The sequence below is a fragment of the Mastigoproctus giganteus genome, chromosome 12 (genome assembly GCF_048544385.1).
Source record: "Mastigoproctus giganteus isolate SK-2022 chromosome 12, ASM4854438v1, whole genome shotgun sequence".
In the NCBI taxonomy this organism is placed as follows: domain Eukaryota; kingdom Metazoa; phylum Arthropoda; class Arachnida; order Uropygi; family Thelyphonidae; genus Mastigoproctus; species Mastigoproctus giganteus.
This window is the reverse complement of record NC_143586.1, coordinates 60,062,335-60,087,031: the sequence shown is the minus strand read 5'-3', so window position 1 is coordinate 60,087,031 and position 24,697 is coordinate 60,062,335. Positions and strand designations below refer to the sequence as shown.

Genomic DNA, 24,697 nt, shown 5'->3' with positions numbered 1-24,697 from the left:
AAGAACTTGTCCACAACAAAGTCACTTTCTTTCGTTAACACACTCGAAAAAGTCTATTTTACACTGCAAAACAGTAGATTTTTCACTTTTGTAAGCATATCAATTTATAAATTTATAAGCATATAAATTAAAAGCAAATGACGAAACCTTCCATGGCAAGCGCATAACACATACTGAACAAGAATTATTGGGAAACATCTGCGCTCGCGATTTTATCACCCCTATCCCCCAACCCACTGAGCACTGGTTTGACCAGGAAGGATGATTTTAACCACACCCATGTTTTTTATGGTGGAAAATGTTCATGGCACTTTAAAATTCACATTTTTTTAGGTTTCATTTTATATTAAATCGGCGACCGCGAATAGCGGGGGTTTACTGTATATATATATATATATATTCATACAGACTAAATGTTATGTAATGTGGTCACAGTAAACCACACATACACGCACGCACGTAGATACAACATATTAATGGGAGAAAAAAAGATTTATTAATAATATGAATAATGTATTTGGATTTAAAAGTAAAAGTGAATCAAATAATCAATTCAAATGGCAACACTGTTTTAACTAAAGTTAAAGTTGTTTTCTGGCTTTGGCTAATGAAAATTATCTAATAATTCTCTGCAGATCAAGATCATCACCTGTGTATTTTCTGTAGTTGAATTTGATAAATATTGTGATAACTGTATATCAAAAATTACTTTTTTATTAATTTTAATATTAAAAAAAGAACATTCTCTGGTGGCAGCAGTCAATGGAAGAGTTAAAAGAATTCCTAACAAAATTGAGATATGTAATAAATATTGAGGTCATCAATCAAAGTTGCATTAATTACTTTTAACGGATTATGAGTTAAATAACATTTAATTGTTGAAGAAACTTATTTTGTTTCTTTCATTTTTTTTTTTTTTTTTAGTTGTTAGGTTCAAGCCTGACAGCTTTCTTTTAATTAGCCCAGTTGACATCTTTTTAAGGGATCTCTTTTAAATAATATTGTATAATACATAATGGTAATAATAAGCAAATGATTAATAAAATAGCTTTTATAATTTAAAAATTAGAGAAAATTGTTGCAATAAAGGGCTGTCTCAGTAAAGAAGAAACAACAAGAACATCTAATTTCATTAAGTGTATTAAAATAAAAACAAGACAACAGCTGCTGTATTAATATGAATGACATAATCTCTTTTTTTACTTATGCATAAAACTAATTTTACTTATTAGTTGGAAGAGGGACATTATGTGGTGATTCGTCTTATGAGAATGAACTAAAATAAATGACACTAATCTACACTTTGAGAGATAGTTTTATTCAAAATGTTGTAACTGAATTGAATATGCCTCAATAGAAACATTTAAAGGCTAAGGTAAAGAAAGTCCACACAAGAAGCATGCAAAAGTTCGATGAAATTTACCAGTAAAAGTACTTCGCCGTAATGGCATTTGTATTGTTGCTCGTTCGGTAAACAGACGGTGGGTGTTATCGGTCTGGAGGAAAAGTTGAATCCCACGGGAGCTTGAAACCCTCCCAAAGTGGAGGGGGGTAACCTGACCTTTTTTCTTTAGCAAAACTAATTGAATCACAAACAGAGTCATATTGGAAGTTCTGACGTCATAAAAAATGTTCATAACTAAGTTTCACTGGTAAACTTTTTCGAAGTTTGCTGTGCTTCTCATGTGGGCTTCCTTTACCATTGCCTTTTTTTTTTTTTTCTTAATAAACAATTTATCCCCTAGTCCACCAGTGATTCTAAAGAAAAAAGGTCAGGTTACCCCCTCCACTTTGGGAGGGTTTCAATTTCCCATGGGATTTAATTTCTACTCCTGAACGATAACACCGACTGTATGTTTATTGAGAAAGCAACAATACAAATGCTGTTACAGCAAAGTACTTTTACCAGTAAATTAATCAAACTTTTGCATGCTTCTCATGTGGACTTACTTTACCTTCGCCCATTTAAACACCATGCTGACATTTTGAAAAGTCATTGTTTCTTGTCTGTTGGACTGGCTCCTGGATTAATAAACTGGCAGACCTCGAGTCCATTAATTCATTCCACCTTAATCCAGGAGCTACTTCAACAAGTTAGGCAATGAGAAAATTCTCAAAATGTTTTCAAATTGTTTAAGTGTTTCTATTGAGGTGTATTCAATTTAATTGCACGTTTTCAATATTACAGGGTAACCTTTCACATGGTAGATCAGTGTTATTTACTTCAGTTCATAATAATAATTTCACTTATTTTTAAATTAAAAAAAAAAAAAACTTTTATCCACCTTTGTCCACCACAAACTCCTCTACCATTTGTGGGGCTCTAAGGCATGGGCACAAAACTATAGCTAGACTAGGCATAACTAAAACTTTTTGTTCTTAGTGTACAAAACGTTTTAGTGTAGTTAAGACATTTTTGGCTATCTTATTTTAACTTAACATGCTCGCCAAATGGTATTGTCTGGTGTCAACTTCCACTCTTCTGTTTTCGTCTAGTGGTATTATAGGACAAAGTCTCGTATACCCTCAGAATAGAGAAGTTCACTTCACCTCTCCATCCCGCAGTTTGGACTTTAGCGTTGTGATTAACATTGAGCAATTATGCAAATAATTTACTCGACGCCACAATAAACTTTTAATCTTGAATGATAGGAGGTTGTATACAATCAGAGCCCTGTCAGTCATTTTGGCCATGGAGAGATTGTGCAAGGCTCATGGGGTAAAATTTTTTTCGGTGTGGTCTGTGCTTGCTAACAGGAGAGATTGCTTCTACAGGGATGGGATACACTTAAATAGAAAGGGTGCAAGAATATTCGCTGATGCTATTGAGGCAATGTTAGGTGTATCGGAAAACTGCTAGCTTGGAGGGATGCATGGACTAGATTAACAGTAGCCGCAGGCAGAGGTGGAAATGATTCTTGCACTGCTTCTATTGGAATGAGCAGCAGCCCGGAAAGCAAGTTGCTGAAGGAATTTCAGGAACTGCTGGGAGTCATGAAACAAGTAAATACATAGGCTGTGTTAAAGTAACTAAGAGTAAGAATAAGTGCATGTACACTAATGCTAAGAGTATAGTAAATAAATTTGATGAATTTGAAGTGCTAGTCAAGACATCAAAGTCAGATATTGTTGGGATATCAGAGATGTGGTGTCACGCAGATATAAGGAATGCAGAATTGGAATTTGGGGAGTACAATATGTACAGAAAGGATAGACAGCGTAGGAAGGGAGGAGGGGTTATGCTGTTAGTTAAGAAACACATAAAATCTAAGAAAGTGCATCCAGTTGACATAGATAGACAGTGCAATGTTGAGTCAGTTTGGTGTGACATAAGCACTGGGAAAATAAAAATGAGGGTAAGAGTTTGTTATAGGCCTAATGACTCTGATGAGTACAATGAACAATTATACAGAGAAATAGAGTGGGCCAGTAAATCAGAGTGTTTATAATGGGGAATTTTTAACTTCTCAGATATTGACTGGAGCTTGTGGGTTGGTCACTCACACACTAGCAACACTTTTGCTGATTTATTGGATGATTGTTTTCTACAGCAGCAGCAGCATGTTAGAGAGGCAACAAGAGAGATTAACACTCTTAATTTGATTATCAGCAGTGATTATTCGTGCATTAATAATTTACAGGTAAAGGGACCACTAGGTAGCAGTAATCACAGTGCAGTGTGGGATTTACTTAAAAATATAACTACCATTAGGGGTAAAAGGAAGGGTTTTTGCATTCGTAAAGGTGACTACAGTGGTCTCAGAGATTTTTTAAATTCTATACAGTGGGTCCAACTGATGATGTTACCAACAGCAAATTCTAAATGGAAAGCATTCAAGGAAGTAATCTTGGAAGCTACTACTAGGCTTTTTGTTCCAACTAAGAAATTCTGTTCTAAGTTTAGGCCCAAATGAATGTCAGATGAACTAATGAGACATGTGGCAGAGAAGAAAAATGCATGGGATGCTTATAAATTGTAAGGTTTCACACAAGTCTATGGTAGATATAAGCTAGTCTGTAATCAAGTGGCAAAGGAGGTTAGGCAAGCAAAGGCAGAAAATGAGAAATCTTTGGCAAAGACTTTACTTCTATAAACTTTAAAAGGAAGGGGATGAATCGCATTGGTCCACTTGATATCAATGGCTTGACTGTACATGATCATTCTCAGATAGCTGCCAAACTAAATGAGTATTTTGCATCTATATTCACACATGAGGAGTTATTCGAGGAGGAGAGGGACAGATATTTATCAAATTCTAACAGGGAGTTAAATGATTTTGTAACAACTGAGAGCAAAGTGGAGAAGAAATTGTTGAAGTTAAACATAAGAAAGGTACCTGGGGTAGTGGAATCTGTCCAGTTATATTAAAGGAGGTGGCAAAGCAAGTAAGCAAATGCTTAACCATAATTATGAGAGCATCCTTGGACTCAGGGGAAGTCCGCACTGACTGGAGATGTACAAATGTATCTCCAATTCACAAAGGGGCATCAAAGGGTGACATGAGTAATTACAGACCTGTTAGTTTGAATTTTGTTCCATGGAAAATAATGGAGTCACTTGTTAAAGAAGCATTGCAGGATCAACTAAACAAGACTGCAGTAATAATTCAGACACAGGATGGGTATGTTAAGGGGAAGTCTTGTCTGACCAATTTGATTGAATACTATGACGTGGTCAGAAAAGAACCGGATGCAAAAATTAATTTTGATATCATACACTTGAATTTAAGAAAAGCTTTTGATACTGTTGCACATGGAAGACTACTGTACAAATTGGATCAGATGGCATTAAGGGCAAGTTGCTACAATGGATAAAAGGATGGTTAAGTAGTAGAAGACAGCGAGTGGTAATAAATGAACACTGCTCTTCGTGGACTAGTGTTAATAGTAATTTTTCCTAGGGTTCAGTGTTGGGCCCATTGTTGTTTTGTATATTTATCAATGATATTGATGAAGGTATATCAAGCTTAATGTCAAAGTTTGCAGATGATACCAAGGTTGGCAGCATTGTTAATAACAGTAATGACAGTATGCTGCTGCTGCAACAGGATCTGTAAAAATTGGACAGATGGGCTGAGAAGTGGCAACTGAAGTTTAACATTGACAAATGCAAAGTACTGCATATGGGTAGACATATGCAGAATAACATACCAACTTGGTGGTGTTGTACTCAGGGTAGTGGAGAATGAAAGAGACCTGGGGTAATTGTGTAGTCAGAGATGAAGTTTCTGAGCAGTGCAGACAGGCTGCCAGAGTAGGTCATAGGGTTTTGTCAATATACAGGAATTTTGCAAGCAGGGATAAGGAGGTTATTATTCCCTTTTATAAGGCAATGGTCAGGCCACACCTTGAGTACTGCATACAGGTCTGGAAGCCTCATTTTAGGAAGGATGTAGAGTTGCTAGAACGAGTACAGAGAAGGGCAACAAGACTGTTGAGAGCAACAAAGGGGTACTCTTACAAAGAAAGGCTTAAGTTGGTGGGATACTTCCTCTGGCTCAGATTACAAACCTGAGGGGGCATAAACTGAAATTGAGGAAAAACAGTTGTCAAATAGATGTGCAAATTTGCCTTTAACCAGTGGGTAGTTGATTCGCAGAACTAGACAAACATTTGGAACAAATGGATGGGTGAAATGGGAAGGTGTTTTTTTTTTTTTTTTTGATGATGCTGTATAAGCTTACTTTCTTGCATCACATGCCTCTACTAATGCTAATGTGACACTGCTTGTATTATAACCACCCAGTCCCTTTTCCTCTGCTGTTTTTAATTCATTCCCTTCAAGTTACTTTAAGGTTACTATTTACTAACTGCAAAACCTTCTTTTTGCAACATTGTAACATGTTGTCAATTATGTGATCATTCCTGAAGAATTTATCTTGAAAGAATGCTACTTGGCATTGGTCATTATCCAATCTATTGGTTTTCATGTCATCTGCAAATTTTCCCCACACTCCTGTATCCCTTCATCAGTGTTATTTAAGAAAGTTGGAAACAGGAGTGGCCCCAGCATTGATCTCTTGAGGCTATAATTTCTAACCTAACCTATTCTGAAGAATAAGTATTAATTACAGCCCTCCATCTCCTGTACTGTAGGTAACCCATAATCCATCTCAGGTTCTTACTTCTGATTCCAAAATGTTCTATCTTATATAGCAGTCTCTTGTGCAGGGCTGAGCCAGATGTTTATTAAAGTTCAACTAAACAAATTACACTCACACAGTATAAACTTTATATGATTTGGAAACCAAATCTCTATTTCACCATTGTTTAATTGTTTCTCATTCACAGACTTGCCAAAGAATATAACTCGTGCTATTGAGGAGGGAAATTTGTACATACAGATATCAAATAAATATATTTTTGTCTTTACTTTAGAGCTTTTCATGCTTAAAGGAACTGTTTTACTGTAGATTTTCCTATCAAAAAATATTTGATTGTTATAGAAATATTGTTAATAATTATCAACAAAAACTAGCATTCAAAAATTAAAATAAATAAATAACTAAAAATAATTATAATTAAAAATTAATTATAGTTCCTGTTATTTGTTCACTGTGTTCTTTTACAACTTTATTTCCAGTCAGAAAACCAGGAGATTGTCCAGCAGTTGGGATAACAGCAGATCCATCAGCAGTAGGACTGTCTGATTCTGAATGTCTTGATCGTTGTCGCATTGATGCAGATTGTAGTGTGGACCGCAAATGTTGTTTTAATGGATGTGCTTATATTTGTATGGATCCTTTAAGTGAGGGTGAGTAATTATCAGATTGGTTATACTGCTGTTAATATGATTGTGTCAGATTTAGGTAATCTAGAACTGATTTCCTGATGCACATATTTTTGGAGGCCTTAAAATTAAGGTTATGGAGGTCTGGGGTGCCCTTTGGCTCCTGGAGCAATTGTTCCATTCCACCTTGGTAAATCGAGCCTTGGGTTAGATGCTATTTTACATTTTGTTCACAAATAAAAACTAAAAATTTAGACAAATTAGAATGACTCTGTTTATATAGTATATACAGGGTGTCTCAAAAATATTGGTACAAACGTTTAGGGGAGGTAGGTAACATCTAAAGGAATGTGAATCGCATAGGAACCCATAACCGGAAACGTCACCGTAAGTCGGTACACGGCGCTGTTCATCAGTTTGCGGGAGGGAAAATTTCTGGTTTACTCATTCAAGCGGTAGTCGTCGCACGAAGAGCATGCATCGATATACGAACTGTGAGCTGGCAGACATGCACCTAATGTATGGATTAGCAGAGGGCCCACACGGTGTACGCCCCCATGCGGCACAACATCACTTTGCAATAAATGTGTGGGCAGATATGGTCGGTGACTGCTTAGTCGGCCCATACCTGTTACCATCCCGCATGAACTCTGCTAAATATCGGATCTTTCTTGAACAAGTTCTACCAGGGTTACTTGACAATGTTCCAGCAAATGTGAGATGCAACATTTGGTTTCAACATGATGGGGCGCCTGCCCATTATGGAAGGTGTGTTCACGACCATTTGAACAGGTGTTTTGGGCTTCGATGGATTGGCCGTGGTAGACCCATTTCCTGGTCCCCACGCTCACCTGATTTATCGAGCCTTGATTTCTTTCTGTGGGGGCCCTCAAATCTATTGTGTATGAATCGCCTGTGGAGACGGAAATGGATCTCGTGGCGAGACTCGTCTGCGCTGCTGCTACTGTCAAAGAAACTCCAGATGTGTTCGACCGTGTCCGTCAATCCATGCTGCGTCAGTGTCACGCATCCATCTCTTACTCCATTGTTAATATTATGTCAAATAAATGTTTGCCACTAATTACTGTCTTGTGTCATTTCTGCTTCTTGTGCCTCCTTTCCTGTGACGTTTCCGGTTCTGGGTTCCTATGCGATTCACATTCCTTTAGATATTACCTACCTCCCCTAAACGTTTGTACCAATATTTTTGAGACACCATGTATAAATATAAAAAGCATGGCATACCAAAGAATTATCTTAATTAACTCAATGCACTTGACATTGGATAAAACTGTGGTGTACAAACGTTTTTCTGCATAACCAAAAATTAACGATTATTGACTGCTACTCCCAAATTAACTAATACATATTGCAGCTCTAACTCATGGGTACCTCCATAGCCAGGTGGGCAGGAACAGCAGTGCGTAGCACACGCTTCTTAATTAGACCAGGGTTCAAGCCCGTGACCACCAAATACAGAGGATGTGGAAATGTCAGGGAATGACCACCGCATATCCCTGGCACAACCAAATAACAAACAAACAACTCCAACTCGTGTTTACTGTCATTATTTGTGTAGGCACAGGAACGTGTGTGTGTGTGTGTGTGTGTGTGTGTGTGTGTGTGTGTGTGTGTGTGTGTGTGTGTGTGTGTGTGTGTGTGTGTGTGTGTGTGTGTGTGTGTGTGTGTGTGTGTGTGTGTGTGTGTGTGAAGGAGAGGATGTGTATATGTGTTCGTTAAAAGATAGGGATGTCAGTTTGATTAATAACAGAAATTAAATGAATTAAAGTATCCTTGAAGGCAAAAAGTCCATTTATAAATTCTATTAAAACCAACCAGAAACACAACCATAATGAGGAATTCTGTAGGGAAGTGGGAGCCAGAAGCTTATCAAACTCTAACAGGGAGTTAAATGATTTTTTAATAACTGAGAGCAAAGTGTAGGAGAAATTGTTGAAGTTAAACATAAAAAAGGAACCTGGGGTGGATGGGATCCATCCAGTTATATTAAAGGAGGCAGCAAAGGAAGTAAGCTGACCCTTAGCCATGATTATGAGGGCATCCTTGAACTCGTGGGAGGTCCCCACGGACTGGAGATGTGCAAATATCTCCGTAATTCACAAAGGGGAATCAAAAGTTAACACAAATAATTACAGACATGTTAGTTTAATTTTCTTTTCTGGTGAAAATAAAGGAGTCACTGGTTAAAGAAGCACTGCAGGATCATCTAGACACAACTGCAGTTATAGTTCAGACACAGCACTGGTTTGTTAAGGAGAAGTCTTGTCTGACCAATTTGCTTGGATACTACAATGTGGTCATGAAGCAACTTGATGCAAAAAATAATTTTGATATCATATACTTGGATTTTAGGAAAGCTTCCTAACTTTCCTTAAAAGCTCTTTTAGGAAGACCTGTACAGGATGGAGCAGTATGGCATTAAGGGCAAGTTGCTGCTACAGATAAAGGAAGGTGAAGTGGTAGAAGACAGAGAGTGGTAATCAATGGACACTGCTCTTCATGGACTGATGTTATAGTGGTGTCCCCCCAGAGGTCTGTGTGTTGGGCCCATTGTTGTTTTCTGTATTTTTCAATGATATTATGAAGGTCTATCAAGCTTCACGTTGAAGTTTGCAGACGATACCAAGGTTGGTAGGGTTGTTAATGACAGTAAGAATGCTACTGCAACAGGATCTGAAAAAGTCAAGCAGGTGGGTGGACTGGGAGGAAATGAGAGGATGGGCTGTCAACTGAAGTTTAACATTGACAAATGTAAAGTTCTGCATATCGGTAGTAGTAATCCCAGAGTAACATTCCAACTGTGTGGTTCTACACTCAGAGTAGTGGATAATGAAAAAGACCAGGGGGATAATTGTGCAGTCAGCTATGAAGTTTTCTGAGCAGTGCAAACAGGCTGCAAAAGTAGCTCATGGGGTCTTGTTAATGATATATAGGAATTTTGCTAGCAGGGATAAGGAGGTGATTATCGCGTTGTATAAGGCAGTGGTCAGGACACACCTTGAATACTGCATACAGGTCTGGAGGCCTCATTTTATGAAAGATGTAGAGCTGCTGTAATGAGTACAAAGAAGGGCAATGAGTTTAGTGAGTGAAAAAAGGGTTGCTGTTACCAAGAAAGGCTTAAGTTCTGCAAATTGCAGATTTGGAGACAGCACCTGCACGGTGCCTAGTCTCCATCTGATTGCAGTGTATAAGGGCTTGAATAGTGTGAGCAAGCTCAATGCTGATGGGGTTCTTCCTCTTGCTCTGATGTTGCACCTGAGGGCACATAAATTCAAATTGAGGAAAGTCATTTATAGAATAAATGTGCAGAAATTTGCCTTTAGCCAGTGGGTGGTTGATTGCTGGAACAAACTTCCATCTGTCGTAGAAGTTGAGAGCTTAAATAAATTCAAAGCTGAACTAGACAAACTTTTGGAATGAATGGATGGGTGAAATTGGAAGCGTTTTTTTTTTTTTTTTTTGTTTTTTTTTGGCTGATGATATAAGCTTGCTTTCTTGCATCATATGCCTCTGCTAATGCAAATGATAATATCATTTTCAAATTTGAAATTTTTTGGACAAGTTTCCAGTACTTCTTGGCATCATTAAAGATTAAAAAAAAAAAAAAATACATGAAGCAATGTTTTGCAGCATCAGTTCTCTCAGTTTTATTGTGAGAACCTCCCAAACACCAATATGAAAGAAGGAAGAATTGATGTACAGTGGAACAAATGCACAAGGAGATTTGAACTATAACAAACAATCCCAACTAATGATTAGCATTTTAACAATTCCTCATAGCAATGTTAAGTTTGAGAGAAAATTTAGCAAGGTGAATATTCTCTCAAAAACAAAAACTGGGTTCAAAGTTCAAATCTTTTTCTTATGAAACTTTTGGAAATGCTCAGTAATCAAGTCTAGACTGATTCACACATTTTTTTTGGGGGGAGGGGCTGTATTTCAATGTAAAATGTGTATATTGTTAGTAAAATTTAATTTATAGTATAATGTGTGTTTTAAATTTTGTTTTTTGGCCTGTTTTGGCCCAGTAATCTCTTTACCTCCTGCGTTTTTAATTTCAAAATGCTGATCTCCAGTTTTTTGAAAGTCAGAAGTGTCAGCTATGTATATAGTATAAATGAGCACCTATTATACTCCCCATGTGCCCATTGGACTGTTAATAGTACAAGTATTTGTACTAATGGGAAAAAAAAAAAATTAATATAAAATCTGTTTTATGGCTACATTATAATTTTCTAAAACTGGCATTCTGTGATAAACGAGGTGGTCACTTAGGTTATAATTTTTTTAAATAATAATTTTTAGTATCATTAGCATTTTATTTTTAAAATGCATATACATGTAGTTATAAAAGCTGTAGAAAAAAATTTCAATAAAAAATCTGTATTCATGACTGCATTACAATTTTCAAAAAATGGAGTTCAAAAAAAGTGCCCACTGAAAGAAATTTGTTAGACCTACATTATTATACTCCATTTGTAAGAAAATGGTAAGTAGCAGTAGTTCTTGGCACCTGTTATTCTTCTGGAGTAGTTTTCGTTGTCCTTTAATGTTTTGAGTGATATGATTGGCATTTACTTTACTGGTATTTCATTAAGGCATTAAGTTTAGAGTAGTGGATTAACATTGACAATCTCCACTACCTTAGAAAATATTTTATATATATTTTACTGATTCATATTCAAATTTTTCTTTTACAGAATCTGTTACAACTCCTGTTTCCACACAGACAGGTAATTAATATGCTATGAAACGAGAATTCATAAATTCTCAACAATTATTTTTATCAGTTACTTTAGAAAAAGTTTTGCAAATTTAAACCTACAAATGGAAATCATTTTTCGATGTTGTCTAAAGAAGCTAAAATATCATTTACACAACAAGTGTTTTTTCTTTTTAGTTGATGTCCAGTCAACTATAAGTACATAAGTAATTAAAATTAATTAAATCACATAAATAAAAAACTATAAGTAAGTTTTTTTTATTTAAGTGATTCTTTTGTCATAAGGGAAGTAAATGGCACTTTGAAATGTGTGGCCATCTGAATATCAATTAGCTTTGAAATTTCCAAATTCCTGTCTAAACATGATATAGTCTAAAAATTCACCCAATTAGCTGTAACAGTATTACCTTGAGTTTTAATTAAAAGAGAATTAATTTGTTTGATGGCACTATTTATATTAAAATTATATAAACAATTTAAGTTGACTCTTGAATAACACTGTCATCTTTAACATGATCGTGAGCTCTGGTTTTCACTATCCTCCTCATCTTCATTGGTAGCAGCAGCAGCACCTCTGTTTCTCCTAATAACAAAGGCTGGGAACAGTGCTGCTGCTGTTGTCACACTCAACATAATCATCAACACTAATGTCATTCTCAGCATTCATCTGATTTTATTATGTAGTTGTCTATATCCACTACCAGGGAGCATACAAAAAAGCCCACTTTGTTGAAACAGTTTGTTTAAAACGAAATCCCATACCCAGAGGAAATTTAAGTATCCTAAATGGGAATCATAAAAACGGCAAACGGGATCTCTGTACATATAATTAATTGGAATAGGACTGGGACTTCCAAAATGATCATACTATGCAAGAAAATATACTAAGTGTGAACATACTAATGAGCCTCCACTGTATATGTAATTAAAGACAAATAAGAGAAGATGGCAGACATTGGTACAACATTCAATGTATAAGATTCCAGAGCAAGAGAATGTGAAGGAAAGTTAAGAAAATGAAGAAGAGAAGTCAAAAGGTTTAAAGAAAGTTAAAATCTAAACCTGTAAAAAAATGACAGTACATCAAAAGTTAATTAGAAGTGATGGTATTAATGTAGTTGGGGGTGAGGATTTATTACAAGATTTTTAGTGGCACCTCCGTAGCCAGGTGGGAAGGAGCAGCAGTGCATAGCACACGCTTCTTGATTAGACCGGGGTTCGAGCCCGTCACCACCAAATACGGAGGAAAGGTCAGGGAATGACCACCGCATATCCCGGAGCAATATGGCCTTAGTAGCTAATGCTCCTAAAAACCAAAATAAACAAGGTTTTTACAAATAAAAGCCCATAATCAGACAAGGAACAGTGGATTATTATTAGAAATGTTAATATTAAATAATTTGTTGAATAGATTATCTTGCCTGACTTCTTCAGGCAAGAAAAATTCAGTTTGGAGCCTGACTTCTTCAGGCTCCAAACTGAATTTTAAAAAAATAATAACGTATATTATTGCAACTTCTTTAAACATGGTAAGAAGTTAGTTTAGAATGTTGTCAAAAGATGACAGCATGATACAACATGACACATCAACTGCATTGTTCCAAACAATGTAGTATGTTTGCAATACTTAAGATGGTGGCCTTCACTCATCAAGAACATGTAATTATTTGGTAATTGAAATTAATGGGGAAAAGTTATATTGAAATTAATTGGGAAATGTCAGTTTCTGTGGACAGTGTTATGGATGTGAATAGCTGGATGCAGAAAATTTGTGGAGGGTGAGAGTCTTGCAAGAACAAAGCTCATCAACCAAGACCTCAAACCACTCATTCTGAAGCCAGCATCCATCGAGTAGAGAAAATTTTGGGCAACAGAGATCAAACCATAGAAGAATTTGCAACAGCTGTAGGCATTTCTGTTGGCTCTGTGCATACTATTCATGAATAGGTAGTGATGACTTAAAAATGGTCCATTCTTGATTGCAAATTCTATAGTAGCAGTAATCAAAGGTATTCCAAGCTATTTCTCATTGTGGTGACCTTTAGTAAAAAAATAATTTTTAAATTGAAAGCTTGCTCTGTGCTACATAATGTATTTTCTAATTTATGTCTGTAAATTTTCTTTCAGTCCGAGGCTTTTTCCCTGAATTTTTACTAAGTATTAAACATCTATATATTTAATACAGAAGCCGTTTTCTTTACTCCGTCAGTGTGAACGATAGGATTAACCGATCGGGCTGGAAGTGGTCTCAAATTGAAGATATTTCTTCCTAGGTGTGCACAAAGTTTTTAAAATTTAAAAATTCCGAATAGTTTTCATTTACGGAATAGGCCAATTTTGTAGTAAAAATGAGAATAGTTCAGCATTCACTTCGTAGGTGGAGCCACAGGAGGTTGTTGACTGTTAAACAAACAGTTGTCTAAGTTGATAAGGCATTTTTTTCTAATTAACAATTTGCACACATATTCGCACAATTGTGTCCTTTGTTTTGGAAAAAAAAAAATAGTAGTAGTAGCAGTAGTGGCACATGATGCAAGAAAGCAAGTGTAGGAGCTTATGCAGCATCAGCCAAAAAAAAAAAAAAAAATCACACCATTCCCTCCAAATGCCTGTCCAGTTCCTCCTTAAATTTATTTAACCTATCAACTTCCACAACGACAGATGGAAGTTTGTTCCAGCAATTAACCACCCGCTGGCTAAAGGCAAATTTCTGCACATCTATTCTACATCTGTCCTTTCTTAATTTGAACTTATGTCCCCGTAGGTTGGTAATCTGAACAAGTGGAAGGATCCCATCAGAATTCAGCGTGCTCAACCCATTCAAGGCCTTATAGACCTCAATCAGATCACCGCGCAGGTGCCTAGTCTCCAGCCACTGCAATTTGCAGAACTTAAGCCTCTCTTGGTAAGAGAATCCCTCCATTCCCCTCACCAATCGTGTTGCTCTTCTCTGTACACGCTCAAGCAAATCTACATCCTTCTATAAATTAGGCCTCCAGACCTGTACGCAGTACTCAAGGCGTGGCCTGACCATTGCCTTATACAGAGGGACAATCACCTCCTTTTCCCTGCTAGCAAAATTCCTATATATCATTGACAAAACCCCATGACCCGCCTTAGCAGCCTGTCTGCACTGCTCAGAAAACTTCATATCTGACTGCACAATTACTCCCAGGTCTTTTTCATTTTCTACCACCTTAAGTGTAGTACCACACAGTTGGTACGTTTCTCTGGGGTTACTTCTACCCATATGCAGTACTTTGCATTTGTCAAGGTTGAACTTCAGTTGCCACTTCTTAGCCCATCTGCCCAAATTATCTAGATCCTGTTGCAGTAGCACACTGCCATTACTGTCATTAACAACCCTGCCAACCTTTGTGTCATCTGCAAACTTCGACATTAAGCCTGATATACCTTCATCAATATCATTGATAAATACACAAAACAACAGTGGACCCAACACCGAACCCTGTGGGACTCCACTAATAACATTAGTCCACGAAGAGCAGCACCCATTGATTACCACCCTCTGTCTTCTCCCACTTAACCATCCTTTTATCCATTGTAGCAACTAACCCTTAATACCATTCTGCTCCAATTTGTACAGTAGTCTTCCATGCGCAACAGTGTCAAAAGCTTTCCTGAAATCCAAGTATATGATATCAAAATTATTTTTTGCATCCAGTTCCTTTGTGACCACATCATAATAACCAATCAAATTTGTCAGACAAGACTTTCCCTTAACAAACCCATGCTGTGTTTGAATTATTGCTGCAGTCTTGTCTAGATGATCCTGCAATGCATCTTTAACCAGCGACTCCATTATTTTACCCGGAACAGAAGTTAAACTAACTGGTCTGTAATTACTCGTGTCACCCTTTGATCCACCTTTGTGAATTGGGGACACATTTGCACATCTCCAGTCCGTGGGAACCTCCCCTGAGTCCAAGGATGCTCTCATAATTATGGCTAAGGGTTTGCTTAGTTGCTTTGCCGCCTCCTTTAAAATAACTGGATAGATCCCATCCACCCCAGGTGCCTTTCTTATGTTTAACTTCAACAATTTCTCCTCCACTTTGCTCTCAGTTATTACAAAATCATTAAGCACACTGCTACAATTTGATAACCTTCTTCTATTTTCAAATTGTAATAATTCCTCACGTGTGAATGTAGATGCAAAATACTCATTCAGTTTGTTTGCTATCTGAGCAGGATCATCAACAGTCGAACCATCGATGTCAAGTGGACCAATCATATTCATCCCATTCCTTTTAGAGTTTATATAAGTAAAGAAATCCTTGCTGTTTTTCTTAGCATCTTTTGCCAAAGATTTCTCGTAATCCGCCTTCGCCTGCCGAATCTCCTTTGTGACCTGATTACAGACTAGCTTATATCTGCCACAGGCTTCTGCGTCACCTGATAATTTATATGCATCCCATGCATTTTTCTTCTCTGTCACGAGTCTCATTAGTTCATTTGATAACCATTTAGGCCTAAACCTTGAACGATATTTCTTAATCGGTATATAAAGTCTAGTAGCTTCCACGATTAATTCTTTGAATGCTTCCCACTTAGAATTTACTGTTTGTAACATCGTCAGTTGATCCCACTGTACAGAATTTAAAAACTGTCTGAGACCACTGTACTCCCCTTTACGGAAGCAAAAACCCTTTCCTTTACCCCTGACGGTAGTTACCTCTTTGAGTAAATCCCACTTCAGCACACTGTGATCACTGCCACCTAGTGGTTCCTTTATCTGCAAATTCTTAATACACGAATGATCACTGCTGATAACCAGATCAAGAGTGTTACTTTCTCTAGTTGCCTCTCGAACATGCTGCTGCAGAAAACAATCATCCAATAAATCCACAAAAGTCTGACTAGTGTGTGAGTGACCAACCCACAAGTTCCAGTCAATATCTGGGAAGTTAAAATCCCCCATTATAAGACATTCTGATTTACTGGCCCACTCTATTTCTCTGTACAATTGTTCATTGTACTCATTCAAGTCATTAGGCCTATAACACACTCCTACTCTTATTTTTCCTTTCGCAGTGCTTACCTCACACCAAACTGACTCAACAGAGCACAGTTCATCTATATTAACTGGGTGCACTTCCTTTGATTTTATGTTTTTCTTAATTAACAGCATAACACCCCCTCCCTTTCTGTCCTGTCTATCCTTTCTGTACACATTGTACTCCTCAAATTCCAGTTCTACATTCCTTATATCTTTGTGACACCACGTCTCTGCTATCCCAACAATATCCGCCTTTGATGTCTTGACCAACACTTCAAATTCATCAAATTTATTTACTATACTTCTAGCATTGGTATACATGCAAGCATACATGCTCCTATGCCTATTCCTTGTTACCCTAACACATCCCATATACCTAACTATTCCATGATGACTGCCATCCGTCCCTGAAACCCCCAACACCCCTCGCTCCAGGTCGCTTCTTATTCTAATAGAAGTTGTGCAAGAATCACATTCACCTCTGCCTGCGGTTACTGTTAAACTATTAGTCTTTGTATCCCCCCAAACTAGCAGTTTTCCGACCCACCTAACACTGCCTCGATAGCATCAGCAAATATTCTTGCACCCTTTCTATTTAAGTGTATCCCATCCCTGTAGAAGCAATCTCTCCTGTTAACAAGTACAGTCCAGGCTGAAAAAAATTCTACCCCTTGAGCCTTGCACAATCTTTCCAGGGCCGAATTGATCGACAAGGCTCTCATCATGTACTCCCTCCTATCATGTCTGGGCAGAATTGCAGACACTTTCAAATTCAACCCTATTTCACGGCTTTTTTTCAACAGTGACCTGTACTTGTTGAGTAATTCCGCCGGTCTCCTACTCTTAATATCATTAGTGCCAACGTGTACAACTATATCACCTTTTGTGCCCTTGAAAGATGATATCCGCTCTACAACGTCATCAACCTTTGCCCCTGGCAGACATACCCTGGTCCTGTTCCACCTATCCTTTTTACAAAGGATGTTCCCGTTTCCCTGACAATAGAGTCACCAACAACTACTAGTTCCTGTGGGACCAGCGCAATCTGCCTTGGAGGTTGCCGCTGTGTTGCGTGATGACCAAGTAATAAAACTCTGCTACCAGTTGCGAAATTGCCTACCTTAAGAGAAAAAACTAATCATTAGGATTCCTTTGCACTGCTGGCTCACTATATCCCCATGTTGTGCATGCAAGCTCATACATTCTTTGCCATTCGTTATTTTAAAACGTTCAGAACTCATATTCATCGTCATTCTAATCTAATGGGTTGTGTTGACATACCTTGTGGTGAAGAAGATACATGCCTTTTCATGTTTCTGCAATTGTAGTTGGGATCAGTCTGAAATGTGCTTTAAAGGATCCGAAAGATTTAATATGTCACAGTAATGACAAGTGTGAAAGAATAAATTTAGAAATTTTACAAATGGTGCCCAGTGATTCATTACAATATAAGAGTGTTAACACAATTATATCTGAAGATACTGAAGAACTTTTGCAATATCCAACCGAATTCCTGGACGGCTTAATTTTAAGTGGTTTACCACCCAACATTTTAGAGTTGAAGGTAGGGGCAGTTGTTATTTTAATGCAGAATATGGCAATTTCAGAAGGATTGATCAATGGTACAAGACTTAAGTTGGAATTTCTCTTACTAACCCTGTATTTAGTCATGGCCAACTCCATGTAGCAATGTCTCGAGTCAAATCCTTCTAGCACGTTAAGATAAGGTTACCAAAAGGGCACAAGAATATGAAAAATATCATTTTCAAAGAAGTATTATAGAGACTGTACTACATTTTAAGAAGTTGGGCCACAACATGAGTGTCACTGTACATTTTTACACTTCCACATTGACTTTTCCCAGAAAATTGAGGAAGTGGACTAATGTTCGTCCACTAATGTTATTAGTGGAGTCCCTCAGAGTTCAGTGTTGGGTCCATTGTTGTTTTCTGTATTTATAAATGATATTGATGATGGTTTATCAAGCTTAATGTCCAAGTTTGCAGATAATACAAAGGTTGGCAGGGCTGTTAAGGACACTACTGACAGTACGCTGCTGCAACAGGATCTAAGAAAGGCTGAGAGGTGGCAAATGAAGTTTAACATTGACAAATGTAAAGTACTACATATGGGAAACAGTAACCCCAGAGTAATGTATCAACTCTTAGGTACTACACTGACAGTGATAGAGAATGAAAAGGACCTGGAGGTAATTGTGCAGGCAGATATGAAGTTTTCTGAGCAGTGCAGATGGTCTGCAAGAGTAGCTCATGGTATCTTGTCAATGATATACAGGAATTTTTCTAGAGCAGCCACACCTTGAGTACTGTATACAGGTCTGTCAGCCTCATTTTAAGAAGGCTGTAGAGCTTTTGGAATGGATACAGAGAAGGACAACAAGATTAGTGAATGGAACGAAGGGTTGCTCTTACGAAGAAAGGCTTAAGTTTTGCAAATTGCAGTGTCTGGAGACTAGACTCCTGCGAGGTGATCTGATTGAGGTGTATAAAGCCTTGAATGGTTTGAGCAAGCTCAATGCTGATGGGATTTTTCCTCTTGCTCAGAATAATCACTTGAGAGGACATAAATTCAAATTGAGGAAAGAACAGGTGTAGGATAGATGTGCAGAAGTTTGCCTTTAGCCAGCGGGTAGTTGGTTGGTGGAACAGACTTCCATCCCTTGTTGTGGAAGTTGATAGCCTAAATAAATTTAAGGCTAAGCTGGACAGGTATTTGGAATAAACGGGGGTGAAATGGAGGTGGGTTTTTTTTTTTTTTTTTTTTTTTTGGCTGATGCTGCATAAGCTTGCTTTTTTGCGTCATATGCCTCTACTAATGCTAAGTGTAAGTGAAGAACAGAGTGAGAGGTTTCACCAGGACATTAAAGACATAGAGATGAGAGGTGATCAGTTTTTAAAATGAAAAGTGAGTTTTTAGTAGACTTTTTACTATTCTGCCCTCTTTAGTAGTATTTATATGTATTCTGCCCTCTTTAGATGTATTTGAAAATTGTGAAATTTTCCCAATGGGTAATATTAGTATTAATTTAATTATAGTAATCCAGAGTTAATAAGAGAAAATATATAGAAAATAGCTAAAATGAAACATAGGAGAAAGAAAATGTATGTTTAGAGAAAACTAATATTGAAATAATGTTATAAAGTCTTTAAGTACTAGAAATGTCCACACGTATTTAACATATATAGAACCAGTTGTAAATTGATTAAATTATAAATATGTAGGGAGAATAAGAATAACAGCCTAACCTAAAAAGTAAGTGAAAAACCAAAAAGGAGGAAAATAAATTTACAAACTGTAAAAGAGATTCTAATTACAAAAACAAACAGTAGAATTATCAGATAACATGAGTACACGTTGACCAATCCAAGAAACGTGGATACAATTCCTCTTTGATATGTAAAAAGACAAGTGTTGCCCCTTAATATAGAACAGTATGGTAGAATAAAATAAAATATATTTCAAGCAAATACTGATTAAAGGGTTATAATCAGTGGTGGGATTCAACTGGTTCGCACTGGTTCACGCGAACCTGTTCCTAGAATTTCTCAAGTTTGCCGAACCGATCCCTAAAGGCCGTTTCACACAGAATGCCATGCGAACTATGCTAATTTTGGTCTATGTTTGGTTTTTCTTTTTTACCATGAAAAGGGGGAGTAAGGTGATAGAGAACAGGTTATTAAAATTTTTGATTTCCATCTTGAATGGGAATCAAAAAGGCCTTGAATGGGTTCAGCACGCTGAATTCTGATGGGATCCTTCCATTTGTTCAGATTACAAACCTAAGGGGGCATAAATTCAAATTAAGAAAGGACAGATGTAGAATAGATGTGCGGAAATTTGCCTTTAGCCAGTGGGTGGTTAATTGCTGGAACAAACTTCCATCTGCTGTTGTGGAAGTTGATAGGTTGAATAAATTTAAGGAGGAACTGGACAGGCATTTGGAGGGAATGGTGTGATTTTTTTTTTTTTTTTTTTGGCTGATGCTGCATAAGCTCATACATTTGCTTTCTTGCATCACATGCCACTACTACTACTACTACTACTACTATCACTGGTTATAATGCATAATTATGCAATGAAATTAAAATGAATAAGTAAGAAATAATTAAGAGAAGAACAAGACATTTGAATTAATGAGAAGGCTCTTTATGTGTTCACAAATGTAACATTCCAACCTCTTAGAGTAATTTCATTTTGAAATATCTTAATGAGTCAAGGTGAGTCATATTTTCCTAAAGTTCCTGTGTAACTTCCCTTACTGTTTAATAAATAAATATTATTCAACCAATTCAAGGTGAACCACATCAAGATTAAATTGGCATTAGCATTACCATTAGTAGAGGCATACGATAAAGAAAGCAAGCTTATACAGCATCAGCCAAAAAAAAAACCCCTTCCCATTTCACCCATCCATTCATATCAAATGCTTGTCTAGTTCTGATTTGAATTTATTTAAGCTATCAACTTCCACAACAACAGATGGAAGTTTGTTGCAGCAATCACCTACCCACTGGCTAAAGGCAAATTTCCACACATCTATTCAACAACTATCTTTCCTCAATTTCAGTTTATGCCCCCTCAGGTTTGTAATCTGAGTGAGAGGAAGAATCCTGTCAGCATTGAACCTGCTCAATCCATTCAAGGCCTTATACAACTCAATCAGATCGCCTCGCAGGTGCCTTGTCTCCAGATGCTGCAATTTGCAGAGCTTAAGCCTTTTTTTTGTAAGAGTATCCCTTTATGTCCCTCACCAGTCTTGTTGCTCTTCTCTATACTCGTTCCAGCAGCTCTACATCCTTCCTAAAATGAGGCTTCCAGACCTGTACACAGTACTCAAAGCGTGGCTTGACCATTGCCTTATACAAGGGTATAATCATCTCCTTGTTCCTGCTCACAAAATTCCTGTATATCATTGATTGACAAAACCCCATCACCTACTCTTGCAGTGTGTCTACACTGCTCAGAAAACTTCATATCTGACTGCACAATTACCCCCAGGTCTCTTTCATTCTCCACTACCTGAGTGTAACACCACACAGTTCATATGTTACTCTGGGGTTACTGCTACCCATATGCAGTACTTCAGTTGCCACTTCTTAGTCCATCTGCCCAACTTTTCCAGATCCCGTTGCAGCAGCATACTGTCATTACGGCGGCCTCGTAGTCGAGTGGTCAGGAGCGGGAGTGCAGTAGCACATGCTCTTTGAGTAGACCGGGGTTCAAGCTTGATATTTTATTATTATCATTAGCCATATAGTGCAAGGAAGCCTGAGGCTTTTGTTGCAGCAACAAAAAAAAAAAAAAAAAAAAAAAATTCTGAGTTACCCTGAGAAAGAGAGAGAGAGAGAGAGAAGTAGAAGGGAATCACCAAGGAAGAGAAGAATGAGGATATCCAGCTCAGGATCCTGGGTGTGCCAAGCCCATACTCACCAGATGTGAGCCCCTGGGTACGTGCATTCATCAATATCATTGATTAATATAGAAAACAACAATGGACCTAACACTGAACCCAAGTGGAAGTTACTAATAACATTAGTCCACAAAGAGCAGTGTCCATTTTTTACCACTCTCTGTCTTCTCCCACTCAACCGTCCTTTTATCCATTGTAGCAACTTTCCCTTAATGCCATACTGCTCCAATTTATACAGTAGTCTTCCATGTGCAACAATATCAAACTCTTTTCTTAAATTCAAGTATATGATAACAAAATTATTTTTTTCATTCAGCTCCTTGTGACCATGTCATAGTATCCAATCAAACTGGTCAGACAAGACTTCCCCTTAACAATCCCATGCTGTGTCTGTATTATTGCTGCAGTCTTGTCTAGATGATCCTGCAATGCATCTTTAACCAGTGACTCCATTATTTTACCCAGAACAGAAGTTAAACTAACTGGTTTGTAATTACTCGTGTCACCCTTTGATCCCCCTTTGTGAATTGGGGATACATTTGCACATCTCCAGTCCGTGGGGACCTCCCCTGAGTCCAAGGATGCTGTCATAATTATGGCTAAGGGTTTGCTTACTTCCTTTGCTGCCTCCTTTAATATAACCGGATAGATCCTACCACCCCAGGTGCCTTTCTTATGTTTAACTTCAACAATTTCTCTTCTGCTTTGCTCTCAGTTATTACAAAATCATTTAACTCTCTGTTAGAGTTTGATAAACATCTGGCCCTCTCCTCCTTGAATAACCCCTCATATGATTGTAGATGCAAAATACTCATTTAGTTCAGCAGCTATCTGAGAATGATAATCTACAGTCAATGCATTGATATCAAGTTTACCAATCTGATTCATCCCCTCCCTCTTACAGTTTATATAAGTAAAGAAATCTTTGCTGGTTTCTTTGCATCCTTTGCCAAAGATTTCTCATAATCTGCCTTCAAATTGCATCAAGAGAAACTATTTTAACTCATTTATCTATAGAGAAGATTTTTACATATTTGAAAACTGCAATACACATGTTGTCAGCAAGGGTTTAAGCATTTCATTGAATTAATCTTAAATGTGCACCTTAGTCATAATTCTCATTGGCCACCATTAGTGTAAGAAATGATAATGAGGTTGTGTGTAAATAATTCCTTTATAGACATTGTTAAAGTAATATATAGCATTACTGTATAGTATGTACAGTATTTTACATCCATCTAAAAACATAACTGTTATGTTTATCTTTAACCCAGAGAATTGGCTGCATTTGCCCTACACAAGAATACTGGGGCATTTCAATCCAGTATTTGAAATCAAATCGAATTTGTATGCTTTTCCTGTTTGATTTTGATCACAGAGAGAATATTATTTATATCGATTATGTAATGTTTAATTGTATTACAGTGACATTAGATTATCTTATAATTAAAACTCTGTGATTGCTTCCTTTCAACTCTTCTGCAGCCTGTTTTGAATTTTCTGCCAACCGTACATTGGCATCTGAAAAATTGACTCCATCCTCTGTTTGAAAAATGATTCAAGTTTTGGTCATTGTGCCACATATGGTAATGAATTGTTCTGGTGACCTCTGGTGTATTGCTTCCATTTATGGGGAATTTTTTGATTTTTTACTTGAAAATACAGTTCTTGAAAACATTCTATGAGCACAGTTTGGTAAACACAATTCTGGAAAAATTGAATTTTTTAAATTGTTTAAAATACAGTAAACCCTCGCTAGTCTGGATTAATTGGGGGAGAGGTCATCCAGATTAAGCAATAATCCGAATTAGTGAAGCAAAAGGTAGCCCTAAAAGACGAAAAAAAAAAAAAAAAAACTTAGAACACAAATAAATGGAAATTTTATGATATAGGTAGTGCTGATGAAAATAAATAAAAATATATCTCTGTGGAGCTTTTATTTAAAAACTATAAAAGGAAAATACATTTATCCATTGATAGTGGATAAATGTATTATATTTTTATACATTTATCAGGTGGTTTTAGCATCGCATGCAATGCCACTTGATCATTGCTGATACAGCTTCTTCCAGCAACACTTCTTTTGGCTTTTTTTAATAGCTGTCTATTTGATGCATTGCTTTTATCACTCCCCACATCGAATTTTAAAGCAAATGCCTTTATAGATTCTTTTTGTTTTTTAATATCTGACACAGTCTGTTGAATCAAATACCATTTTTCTTCAGCAATTTTTTTTCTAGAAACACCATTTTCAAGTTGTTCTATCACTTTGGTTTGTTAATGCATATAGTTAAAATAATGTATTTTCTTTTTATTCTAGTTTTCAATTCTTTAGAATCCATAATTATATAAAATATGTTCACTTATCCATATATATGTATAAAGAAGTAAGCTTGTTATTTGGTTTTTAGGAGCATTAGCAACTATGGCCATATTGCTCCAGGGATATGCGGTGGTCATTCCCTGACCTTTCCGCATCCTCCATATTTGGTGGTGACGGGCTCGAACCCCGGTCTAATCAAGAAGCATGTGCTACGCACTGCTGCTCCTGCCCACCTGGCTACAGAGGCGCCAAAGAAGTAAGCAAATGAAGCGATATAAGCAATACCATCCGTCTGACTCACCGTGTCAACAACGATACTAAAGAACACACAAGACAATGTAATGTATGTTCCGTCTCTCTCTGAGCAGTCAGAGTGACTCATCTGCCTTCCTATCCCATGTATTTCAAAGCACTCATTAACTGTGAACAGAATTTTTCATATTTCA

At 37.1% G+C, this 24,697-nt stretch overlaps 1 protein-coding gene across 2 annotated transcripts in view; it reads left to right on the top strand.

Annotated features, from left to right (window-relative positions):
* Window positions 1-24,697, top strand: part of LOC150077096 (papilin-like) — a 724,323-nt gene that overhangs the window by 662,371 nt on the left and 37,255 nt on the right. For both annotated transcript variants that reach the window (XM_090386252.1, XM_090386253.1), the window contains exons 32-33: window positions 6,584-6,754; window positions 11,455-11,487. In XM_090386252.1, coding sequence (XP_090242378.1) covers window positions 6,584-6,754; window positions 11,455-11,487 — 204 coding nt within the window. The remainder of the gene's footprint in view (window positions 1-6,583; window positions 6,755-11,454; window positions 11,488-24,697) is intronic.